Consider the following 12,707-nt stretch of genomic DNA (forward strand, 5'->3'; position numbering starts at 1 on the left):
ACATCAAATGACAATTGAGACAATGGCTAGTATTCATCTCTACAACATCCCCAAGTCACAAGTGTGGTTGTGATCACATAATAGCCAATACAAACTGGGGAAAAAACGACTTAGAGAGGATTAACAACAGACAACATTGGCTGTTTGAGAGGGTCTATTTAGGTCCTTTGGCAGAGTCTAAATGGAAGACTGACTGCAGGAGCCAGTATCGTGTTATCCAGAATTTCTAATGCTCTGTGAGTGGGCGAGAGGCATTTTAATAGTCACTTCCTTTCTCGATAATCCCCAGCAGTTGCTGCCTTGGGGTTGAGTGTTTGTCTGTGCAAGTGTATGCACAGACAAACACTCAACCCATGGATGAGGAATGCTATGAATCAGAGTCCAACAGCCAAGTCAGCAGGAACAGTAATATCTGAGGTATGCAGACGCAATGAGTAACCATGGCTACACGTTGGAAACAGGAAGCGGGGGTAGCAACTCACCCGAGCCCCTGTCTATTCATCCATACACCTGTGTGTGCCATCCCCTCTTCCGTTCTGAGCCCCAGCTAAGTGTAAACATGCTTTTCAAAGATCAGATAGCAGACAGACGGAGGAGATAGCAGATCCTAGATGCAACAGGCGTCCCACATACCTGTTTTAAGGTGCATGTGGGTGTTCCCGACCAAGAACCCCAGAGGGTTACCTCAATGATATCAGGTGTGGTATTTGCAAAGATTAGCTCTATGATTACAATCAATTAATAAATTAAGTGGTTGTGAACAAGTTTCAACATAAGAATTGACCAAAATTCATGGATAAACTGTAGAAAATAGCAACTAAAAGGAATTTCTAAATAACTGGAACACATAAACCAATGCTAGCTGCAACTAGGGTTAAGAGTTGAAATTATTAGGTGACAGTAAGGATAAATAAATGATATTACTAGCTCGACACAGTGGATACTAAGGATGCACCGGTATATCACCAAAATACTGGTATGGACCTTATGGACCTATATTGTTACATATAAATAAAGTGACACATACTGATGATCGCGGATACAGTGGGACATCTTGTGCATTGTGTTCCTGCTTCACTGCTGTTAAAGCTGCTGTCATCTCTTAATTGTGATCCAGCTCATGCTTCCTGTCAAGGTAAGGTTGTACGCTATGACACTATTAATTTTAATGATGTTATCAGCGATATCTGAGACCTCTGAACTAGTCGTCCTGTGCATCTGTGCTATCATCATACAGAGGCACCATTTCAGCCCTGTAACCATCAATCCTTGTGCATCTTTGTTCTCTCTCTCTTATTCTCCTGTGCATGACTTTCAGCTATCTAACATCCTATCAGTTCACTTCGCTTGTACTTATCTGTCATTGCAGGGTATTCATTTCAGACACCTCGTAGTCTGATCTCCCCTGGCTCCTATGTCACTTCCTGTTACTAGATTCTTTGTTACAGCAAAGGGACGCACGCAAGGTCTCTGTGGCAACAGGTCAAGCCCAAATGCCTCGTTGTCTCCTCTTAAAACTCTGTCACTCCTCGGCTCTCCTGACTGCTCTGCTCCCTCCCCTTTTTGACAGCTACAACAGAGAAGGAAACTGGGAGGAAAAGTTGCTGGTGGAGCTGCTGACAGCACTTATCACCATCAACTTACGACAGGCGACTGGTTTTCTGTGAGATTTGTACAAAAATAAAATAGTTCCAGAAAGCACGGCGAGTGCAAGAGCACATCAGGAGAGCCAAATGCACATGATTTACCGACATGACAGTAAATGATGCAAATAGTCACTTTCGTGATGCCAAACATTTGAAGAATGCCATTGGACTTAATAGGCGCACTTCTCTGCCTGACAGCGTGAAGATATGCGCAGAGAGTGATCAGCCGTAGAGCTGCAGCACCACCCAACATGTTTATGAGCCTGAACTGAGCTGGGTCATATCAGGTGAAAAGGAAGAAAAAAAAATGGCTGTGAGTTTGTATTTGAGTAAGTATTTCTTGTTATCAGATTCTCGCTTTTTAATGTGGCTGACACTGGAGAGCTGCGCATTTCTATCTTTGCACAGTTTGTTTCTCAATCTAAAAATCACAAGTAGGAAAAAGCAACTCGTCTCTCATCTGGATTAAAGGATAGAAAAACATATCGAGAAGTATCGTTTCAAGGGAAAGAAAGGGGGGAGCAACACGCTTCACCACTCAGGCTTTGCGAGATGGGTGGTGGGATTTGAGTCTGGAGTCAGAGAGATCATTATGTGGTTGCCACGTAGTGAATGTGGCCACTAATCCACACCACTGAACCTAATAGCTACTACTGTGTTGTAGTGAAAGGAGCACAGAGAGAGTTTCAGGCCTCACCTCTGCCACTGCGGCCCACAAAACGGAGGTCATTGAAACGTGCTACTTGGTTCTTCATCACGCCTGAGGCGTTCCGCAGCTCAGCAGAGTAGTTCTCATCGTTGCCCGCCATTACGGTGACAACGGTCCCATCAGGTATATCTCCCAGGGCTACCACCTGTTAGAAGCACAAAAGTTCTCCTTTCAAAATTTCAATCTGAAGTAAGCTACATTATATTCCACTGCTCGTATATAAGGGGAAAAGATTTTAGTTTAAATATCTGAAGCTGTGGGAAAACAAAAACATTATCTTGTTCTCAGTTTTGACTATTCAGAGCTTGTCTAGACTCATTTTACATCCTGCCATCCTCCTACAAATTAGGTTGATAAATGGATTTAATTTTTATGCCTCAAAGCAGCCTGATATCATGATAAATGTCCTCAGTTGAATCATCTAAAATGCAGTCTTTCAAAACAAAAGCGCCAAGGCCTCGTGTTATCATTTAGATTCTTGGATGCAGATGAAAGAGGATAAATAGGCCCACAGAAGTGGAATAATTACAGAGCCGTAGTTATAAGAACGGTTAAATAACACTTATATATAAAAAGTGTCACATTTGATTTGGAGCCATGGCTGTAGCTACAAATTTCCACTTGAGAGTGTCTTTGATCTGCCGTTTAAATAATACCTGTCAAGTAATTAGCAGAGGCTTTTCTTTGCAATATCATGCAAGCCAAAAACAAAGAGAAAAAAAAGAAAAAAAATTTAGGCCAAATACACAAAAGCATTATTCTTTGGAGCATTAGAAATATATTTTTCTTATTTGGAGTATTAAAAGCTTGAGGAAAATGAAAATGTATAGACTAACTAAATGTAGACAACATGCTGTAATATTTATTAAATATTTTTCACATTTGATGCAAATTGTCAAAAAGAGAAATTTCCAATACAATGAAGTCTTTGTTGCTTATTTCACTGGATGGGAAGCTGCTTTAAAATGCTTGTATATTGTATTAAACTAATTCACAACATTTTCTGATTCCCGGAAATAAATATTATAATGATTTATTTTAAACGCAGGATGAAAACAATATGCACATGTGGCTCCTTTCTTCCAGACGCTGACTCATTTTCCTACAATTTAAACCGTCAGACTAATGCCCTTAAACTTCAATAATATTAATGTTTTTTAATGCATTTCCTGACTATAATTTATTTTTAATGTCACAGTAATAACTTCCGGATTCTGCATGTTTACATTAATAGCCATTAAGGCTTGGAAACTCAAAAAAAGCCTAAGAGATAATGAGGTAAATAATCGAGTGAGGGAAGGTTTTTTAAAAGTCTGAACTTCTGGTCATCTAACGTTGTTAAAATGTCTTCAGAGAAAGATGACGCGTTTATTGTTGTTCAAAATCAGCTTTGGGCTTCATTTAGTTGTTTTTTCTTGCAGTGAACACCATCAAAACCATCACAAGTCGCTTTATTCGTTCAGCAGCGCAGCGCTGAGTCGGGACTCACCTTAAAAGCGACGGGTAGAGTCTTGTTGCACCGCCAGTGGGAGGGCAGGACCGAACAGAGAAAGTTGGGGCTGTCGGTCCTCACTAGCTCGGCCGGGTGGTCCGCGATGATCTCGGCCATACTGCGGTTTTCGTGGGGGCGCAGTCTTGGCACCGCCGCCGCTGCGTCCGGCTGCCCGGCTGGAGAGCTCACATCGTTCATCTTTCCTGGGACCGGCTGGAGGCTACTGGACGGCGGACTGAACCTCCGACTGGCGCTGGGATCTACGGGAATTCGCATCACAACAGCGTGGATTATCAGAAAAGGCACCAAAGGCTCTCCGGCTGCTCTCTTTCTTTCTCTCTCTCACACAGGGAGAAACTCAGGAGCGTGCGCCGCTGCTCGCTGAACCTCAGCGCGCCTGCCAATGGAAAATGGGACTCGAGTGAGCGCACACCGCGTTTCAAAACCCTCTCCACTACAAACTTTAGTGGTCGCCTTCAAACGACATAAAATAGACTTCTCCAGCAAGAAAAACAACCCTTAAAAAAGTTGATGATGCTTTAAATGACAAGCTCTTTTTTTTCTTTCTTTCTTTTTCAAACTCCTCGGTGGAAGAGTCCATGTGCCATAACGCTGGCGTAGTTGCTCATGTGCGGATATAAATAACATCAAATAAATGTCCGAGCTCGTAATAGGCTCTACAATTACAAAAAAAGCACGTCTAAAATGGAACAGCAGACCCAGATGCTCAAAAAAAGAAAAGTTTTTTGTCTGTCTCCCTTTAGTGAAAAGTCAAAGCGCAGCTCCAGGTGCGTCATTGAAGTCTTTGTGCCAAACTGAAAGGCTTTCTGAAAGTCCGCAGGCTATGTACACACACAAAAACCTTTCAAAGTCAAAGGGATAAGCTTTAACAATACTTTACAGGGCTATTTACAATCCCGCGACGCCTGCAAATTCAACATATTTTTCTGTTAAGTCTTCCGGCCGTGCCGCTGATTTTGTATAGGGTTAAAAAAAAGAGTTTAAAAACGTTTGAAGAGAAAAAAAAACTATCGCCGGTGAGATGAAGGAGGCGGAAAAACGAATCCCGGTTTTGTAGCCGTAAATGCGGTTAGTGTTTGGAGGCCGGGGTTTCCCGTGCTCAGGCTTTTTGTGGTTTATATAGCTCGAGCGCCCAGCAATTATTGCGCTGATGCGACTCCAACACGTGGTGTCTGGAGTCAGATGCATTCCCTCCGCCATAATCTATCACGCCTATATAGACTGCCGGACAGATCTTCCTGTAAATGGCCATAACTTCATGAAAGACACGTGGAGCTGCGTTTCACGCCTGTCTCTTACCCACATTTCAAAGTTTGCTCACAGCCTATACCGTACATACCGACATGTTACCGCTCCCCTGGACCATCAGCGCGCTCCTAACAGCGGAGGTGCTCATTTCCAGTCAGCAACTCGCACATCAGTCCATCAGACCGTGTAGTGTTACCGCCGTGTCCTGACCGTAAGCGGCTCACAGAAGCGTTCAGAGAGAGCCGAGCCGCGGCGAGAAGCGAGTTACACTCCATAAGGTATAGGAGTGAGTGAGTCACCGGAGAACGGCGAGTCAGGTAGAGGCGCAGGAGTAGAGTTTCACTCGGTCACAGGGGAGAGCTGTTGTGCAGGTGTACAGGTATTCTACTTTACAGGGGCTTTAATTTATGTTTATCCATCCACGTGGCCGCCCTGTGAACCGACTGCGCGTTTGGGAAAGGCATTTATGGAAAATCCAACTTCAACAGTTTCTGTGCCTCATACAACTTGTTAAATCTATTACACGGTCGTTTTATTACACATAGACCGAAAATAAACGATCTATCTATATAAGCAGCACCAAAATGAGACTCGTTGCGTAATTACGCACAACTTAAAATGTATTTGCATATTTCAAAACGAGATCACATACTGAGTAGTCCCATTTAACGCAGCTTTCATTTCCTACTTTGACACACTTTGGGGAGACTATTGTACTTTACTGCGACACTACATTATTTAACCCGTTTTATTATTTAATTGCAGAATGTGTTAGACACAAAAACGCCAAACGGCTGTAAATTTAGCCAACAGTGTATCAAATTATAAAAACCAGCTCAATCTCAGCCAACAGCAAAAACACTGCTTACACATGTATGCATCCTTAAAGATAACCCGGTAATTTACAACAGAGGAACTCTCACAGGAGCCACTTTTCAGCTTTAGAAATGCTGAAACCTTCAGTTGATTTTTTTTATGATAAAAGTTCGGCACTTGCGGTTTTTATTTTCGCAGCTGCTGTTTACATTTAAACTCAGAAAATGGATGAAAATAATTCGCAAGAATATTTAACACAACAAAAATGATAGATCTGCAACCCATGACATAAAAAAAATCATGCATTTTTATTAAAACCTTTTTTTTTCTTTTTTTTTTAAAGTGTTACATACATCTTTACACCATACTAACTTTAACCTTTATGGCTGATATACTCTTTATGCCTGCTGCACTGAAAACAGTGAGAGGGCCTACTTAGCTTACCCCTCTTGTGTCTACTGTAGAGGGCATCATTTACCCTCTGTGAGCCTCTATATCTCAGCCGGCACTCATCACCCACCCCACCCCACCCTCAGCCCTGATTACCCATCGGTCTCCCAAAGAGACTTTTCTGGATGCCACATCACACATCAGCATGTGTACTGCCACTCTGTGTTCCATTTCCATTGCTCCCAAACAGGCTTTTATTGCAGTGAGTCTTTAAGACAAAGAGCTTTGATACTCCAGGCCTGTTTCAAAATAAATGGGACAAGTGGGAGGCACAGCTGTTGGGTTATTTGGATCCAGTCAGAGCCTTTGTAGCTTGTTTTTATGTTGTAAAGTTAGATGCAGTTTTATATACTTTGCTAAAGATTGCAGTGTTGTAAGAAAAATAATGTAATTCACCGTACACTACAGCCCGAGCACTTGAAATAAGTCAAGTTCTTAAGTTTCACAAGCAAGTATGTGTGCACATATACATGTCTATTAAGTTGTGTGTGAGTGTGAGGATGTGGGAGGAATATATATATAATGTCTGAAAGCACTGACACGCATCTGGCACCTCGTCATGTGGACGGAGGAGGGGGGGGGAGTGATTGAGTTACGCTTCCCTTCCGTGTGCCCCAAACACCAGAAATATGGTTCACATTGTCCAACATTCTCAAAGATCAACTAACAATTCATGGATGGATAAATGTGAATAGTAGTAATTAAATCTGTAATAGTGATAAACATGGACTTGCAGGAACCATGGAGCCGGTTATCCCAACAGAGTTAAGTTTCAGCTCTGATAATATCGCTTTTTATCGTTGAGTAAATGTAGAGTAATGTGGAAAACACCCTTAATGTTGTAGTGGAATCTAGTTTAGGAAATTTAAATGGGGGGTTGCAATTTCATGCCATCAGCCAAATCAGCCTTATTACTTTAAATCCTGACTTAAATTTGAAGTGGAACTGTCAATGTGCACGGTCTATGAATAACAGACCCTTTAATGAGAACATTATACAAACTCACCAACTTTTCTAAGTCAAACTAATCATGCCTAAATTTAGATTTGCTGCACTCTGTTATTGTCCCATCAGAGGCAACGTAATTTTCCCGGCCCAACCCCAGGGCCCCAAACAACCCCCCCCTCCCCCTACCTAGTCGTGCTTTAAACTCTGACAAGCTCAGCTCATCAAAGAGTGTTTGTCCCATCTGACTCCGCTTTGCTTCTCCGCTGCACATCCAGCATCTGTCTTCCAGCTCCCTACAGGATACGGTCCACACTCATACAGTGTAAGGCCTTTTTACCGTCTGGCTCTCTGTCATTCAGAGGTATTGGGCAAACTCTGCTCAAGTTTAAAACGTTTGATGTTCCAGAGATGTGAGGGAAAGAAGGCGTTAATGTGCCAGAATAATCCGTTCAATAAAAAAAGAAAATGCCATGCCTACCAAAATAACATTTTAGGAACCCGACAACTTTTGATTAAATGCGAATGCTGGAAGGTTTCGGGCAGAATTGGCCTTTTAAGGATACTCCGCCGATCCTCCTCAGCATAAACTGATTTCATATGATGTAGTAATGAATCTAGCATAAAGCCGTTTAGCTTTTCAGTGGTTCTGCTGCTCGCCTGGTGCACAGCTGGATCGTCTCTCTCAGCTCTGGTATTATTCATCTACTGTGTTACACTGGCTTGGAGTCACTGCACAGTAGGAGAAGTCACTAACAGTGAGGAACCACAGTATAGCACATCGAGCAGGATGTGCGTTTTATGATTTATGGTAATATTGTATTTCGGCAGCTCAGTTTCAATTATTTGTTTTCAATAAAAATCAAACTCAGCTGACATTCTCTTGACTAATTTTCCTGTCGAGATATCAAGCGAGTAATAAAAGTTTCTGTTCTCGTTCCCACTTGGAATGACAAAGAGTGTGTGAACCGCTAATATGTGCACACATCCACCGCCTATAATGTTGTCAGCAAACGAACTGCGCAAACACTTCTCTCGGCGCGTCTGTGACCTTCACATCTTCCTCGCTGTTCGACATTCAAAGAGACGCATTCAGACACGTACTTACGAGGCCCGCGTATCCTCGCGGTGAACAACACCTCATTAAGGAAGATGACAAGACACAGGGCTCAGTGTTTCAGCTAGAAATGTGTGTAAACTTTCCAGTTTAAGCAGGAAACAACCAACTATGAAAATACGCTCACTTTTAACTTTCTTAGAAAAATAATTTGTAACATTACGGTCGTATAGCCTCACTCTTTCGCTTCTTCATAAGCATATACTGTACTCTCATCCAAGAGGAAAAGCACAGCCACTTAAGACTCGGGATTAAGACTCCATTTCACAGTGCTGCATTTTTCAAGACACTTAATTATAGCCTTCTAGAGGAGCGCAATGACGAGGCCCAGGCTTTTTCAGCTCTAACGGGATGTTTCCATGTTTGGCAGGCCACCAGCCAAATGGCCTGCCAGCAAGCCAATCAGAGAGCCCACCAGGCTCTGCAACAAACCAGCCAGAGATCCAGCACACGACCCAATCGACCGAACCGACCCGGAGAACAGGCATGTAGCTGCAAAACCAACTGAACTAGTGGGCCGGTTAGTTAGCCAGCAGAGGAGGATGACGACGGACAGAAACTTTGTTCCTCGTGACCTCATCGACACAAGCTCGGCGACTCACATCCCAGCGCTGATCCCAGATCATAGCTAAGCCCTTAATGACTGTTTGTGATTGAGGCCGTGACATCACTGTAAACTGTTAGGACGAGGACAGCACGTTCTGTGGTGTGTGAGTGTGTGTTTGTGCGTGTCTCTATGCAACTGCCTTCACAGAGAGCAAACCCAAAATACATTAAACTCTGAGAAAGCCGGACCGGCGACTGCACCCTCGAAGTTTTACATATGTATACATGTGCTTCACTGAGAGGTACAGAAAGACTGTCTGATATTTTTGCTCAGATTTTGAAATGGCACGGAGCAGCGTGGAAAGAGATGGAGACACGGAGGGGGCGGCTGCTCGCTGCTTGTGGCAGGAGGGTAAAGAGGGAGGGAGGGTGGGAGGGGTATAAAGACAATTTCCTCTCTGCTCTTATTGCTCTGACTGTCTGCCGCCTACTGCCTTCACGGAGGTCCCTAATTGAGATCACTTGTACTTAAAAATAGGAACAAAAAAGGAACTTCTGTGGGCTGGAAGATGGAGAGGAGAAAATAAAGCAGCAATATGTGACGAAGGCTGCCATTAAAGAGTCCCAATGATAGATCTGAGTGGGGCGCAGAGCTGAGAACTCTTTCTGCGTCTGCCAGGGAACCTTCAGATGTTGACGTGTCACACACCACCTGCTGTCACTTCACTTAAACCGTGCATGTGGAAGAGTGTATTTGTAGGTTTTCTGTGTGTGCGTGTGTGTGGGTGGGTGTTTGGCTCTTTGATGGGGTAGGGTGACAGTGCCTGCGGCTGAAGCCAAAAACATGCCAAAAAGGGGTACTTCAGTTTTTCCACTTTTGCATGCAAGTGTTTGTAGGCATTTCACAGTTTGTCTTTACATTGCTTGCAACAGAACACTCAAAGCCATCAAGCATATCTGGGCCACCCCTCACCATGCAGCTTGTGTATCATTAGCTATGCTATTATTAGTCTTTCACTTTAATTCAGCCGTTTCACCAATCAAACTCTAGCTGGAGCAGCTTTTCCCAGACTTGGTCCCAGAATGTCCTTAAAGCTGTGCTGGTTTCCCCTTTAAACCATCTATCACTCAATCAGGTCTGATCCTGCTATTAATCAAACAATGAGCCCCTCTCCTTGGAGACCAGTTTGACGGATTGGCTTGAAGGCAACGCAGCGTATCCAGGAGTGGTACTGGACCACTGCTGGGAACAGGAACCCTGTAAAGAGCGTTTTTCTTGGACCGGGACCTTCTGTAGGTGCTAAAGACAATACAGACACTCGGGCTAGGCCAACATTCCACTTTACACTTTTCCCTTCCTCTGTGTGTTTCACTGGTCTACTTCCCCTCTGCAAACTAGCCGGCTAGTATCAAAATATTTATAGTACATCTGCAAGACATGCTGTTCTCATGTATCCAGGCCGTTTAGCCCTGTGTTCATTATGCGAGGTAAAACTAATACCAGATTTACAGGGGGAGATTTCTCTCTGTTCTCCCCGTCCGTGTAGCACGACTGAGGATGATTTATGTGAGGACGCACAGGCGAGATAGATGGAGTGACTACACGGCAAGAGGCAAACAGCCTGCGGCCCAGACTAGCACTCGCAGGGGGGCTATCGGCTATTGCTTGCCCATTTCCACCCTTCCAGCTGAGTGTAGAGGAAGGTAAGGATGGAAAGGCAGCGGCTGGAAACAGGGGAGGAAAAGGAAGGAGACAGGAGGATGTATGTATGTATGTATGTATATACACAGAGGTGGGGCGGAGGAATGTCCAAGGGAACTGGGTCCAAATTGAGGTACGGGGGTGTAGAAGAGGTCCAGATGGAGGGGGAAAAATTCTGTCATGGATGCTCAATTGCACACAGACATAAACATCTAGCCATAGATAGAGTAAGCCCACGCCTGGATATGTCCCATATACATTTCTTGTTTGGGAGCTTTAGAATTTGTATTAAATATACCGTTTATTTTGCTTGGCTGTCGCGGATGGACTTTTAAAGCTCGTGTAGAAAAGCTTAGGACGAAGTTCTGGCATCGATTCGCTTCCTCATTTTTGGGAGATAATCAACATCAAAACTGTCAGTCAAGTGAATATGTCCAGTGCCGAGACAATAGCCAATCAGATAAAGAGAAAATGAAAACAACAGTAATGGGCAGGCAGCGCGAGCAAGCCACTGCAGTCGGCGTGCGTCGAGAGTGTTTGGATCTCGCTTTTTTTTTCTGATCTCTTCCTGATCGCAGTCCAGCTCGGAGCAGCTCCAAAACACTGAGTCTGAACTCCACAACCTGGAGCAGTACACACCAGTTTAAATTCCAAACCATTCAGATGTCAAAATGGCCCCAGGACGCCTTGGCTTTTGACGTGTAGGATGAGATGTTGCTAAATGACTTAAAGAGTTAAGTTGAAACTGTCACGGCTGATGCAGCTCACTCAGAGATTGGCTTTTGCCTAAAACCTTAGCCTATAATTACACCGAGACTATTAGGCTACTGGTCAGAAATGAGTCACAGAGAGGTGGGGGTGCGGAGAAAAAGAGCCGGGTGGATGGAGTTCACTTTCATAGCTTCCAGCCTGAGATGTCCTCAGACAAAATCAATTCCAGTCATCTTTGGAAAAGAGGGTTCAGCGAAAGAAAGCATCATCAAAGGGAAATTTACCAGAAGATAAACGACTATTGTCTGATTATTCGACCTATGACCCTGTATTTTCCACATACACTCAGAAACGTTGCCTGTTATTCCAGGACGAGGACTTCTCTTCCCCAAGCTGAGACTCTGATGACGCCAGCCTTACAGAGCCTAACTCCAGTCCTAAACAGAGTCTCATCAACTGCTGGGTCCCACAGGGAGCATCAATCACATTGTGAAACACTGTCCTTCAAACACAATCTATTCTGTGGTGTTGCATTATGGCAACGCTGAGAATGTGAACGTCACACACTTATAAAAAAAATCTCTCTCTGGCAACGGGGCTGCTGGGATGTGGTTTCGAACTGACAATTAAATTGTCCGCTCGGAATACGCTGTCACTCTGGAAACACGAGATTTACGGTGAATAATTTTGAGAGAACTGATCAGCTTAAATATTTGAACCGGATTTTATGGCACCATAGATCACCCTGATACACTCTCGCATCCTCGAGAGGCTTAAAACCGTCCCCAGTAGTTGCAGAACTCATTTACAGGCAATTAAAGAAGCTCCAGACAATCCAAGCTCCTCTCGCTGAGATACATTTTATGGAAGCCTATCACAAAATAAACCCTGCTTTTGCACTGTTCCTACAAAGAAGGCAAACATTTACATTCACATCTAATATCTACATAACACATATGGTCTTATCATATAGCTCCTCGAAGCATATTTCAGGCTACACAAACCAACTTGCAAAAGGAAAGAAAACCTTAGAATCATAAAAGTGATACACAGGGTTAGAAGCTGTAAACATTAAGCCTGTGTTTACATTGCAAGGGATTCTTTTTCATCAGTAATAGCCTCACACTGTGAGCCTGATGATTGGGTAATATTTATTATGAGCCCTTAGGGTGTGCTTCCCTTTCAGCCTCTCTTATGTCTATAAAACCTTTTACCCTTAGCTCAACTGTAGCAGAGACAAGCTCCCATTAGAACCTGATTGTATATGGGCTTTAAAGTGTGCTTCTATAATGCCTTTAGTGTGC

The 12,707-nt window shown here is 43.6% G+C and overlaps 1 protein-coding gene across 5 annotated transcripts in view; it reads right to left on the bottom strand.

Annotated features, from left to right (window-relative positions):
* The window catches only part of runx2b (RUNX family transcription factor 2b), a 122,463-nt gene that overhangs the window by 18,344 nt on the left and 91,412 nt on the right, over window positions 1-12,707 (bottom strand). For 3 of the 5 annotated variants that reach the window (XM_039599513.1, XM_039599515.1, XM_039599514.1), the window contains 2 exons: window positions 3,845-4,107; window positions 2,344-2,500 (listed from right to left, as the gene is read on the bottom strand). In XM_039599513.1, coding sequence (XP_039455447.1) covers window positions 2,344-2,500; window positions 3,845-4,107 — 420 coding nt within the window. Of the gene's footprint in view, window positions 1-2,343; window positions 2,501-3,844; window positions 4,814-5,207; window positions 5,381-12,707 lie in introns of those variants that run through there. The other 2 variants (XM_031755129.2, XM_031755130.2) reach the window with 2 other exon arrangements.

The sequence above is a fragment of the Oreochromis aureus genome, linkage group 15 (genome assembly GCF_013358895.1).
Source record: "Oreochromis aureus strain Israel breed Guangdong linkage group 15, ZZ_aureus, whole genome shotgun sequence".
Classification (NCBI taxonomy): Eukaryota; Metazoa; Chordata; class Actinopteri; order Cichliformes; family Cichlidae; genus Oreochromis; species Oreochromis aureus.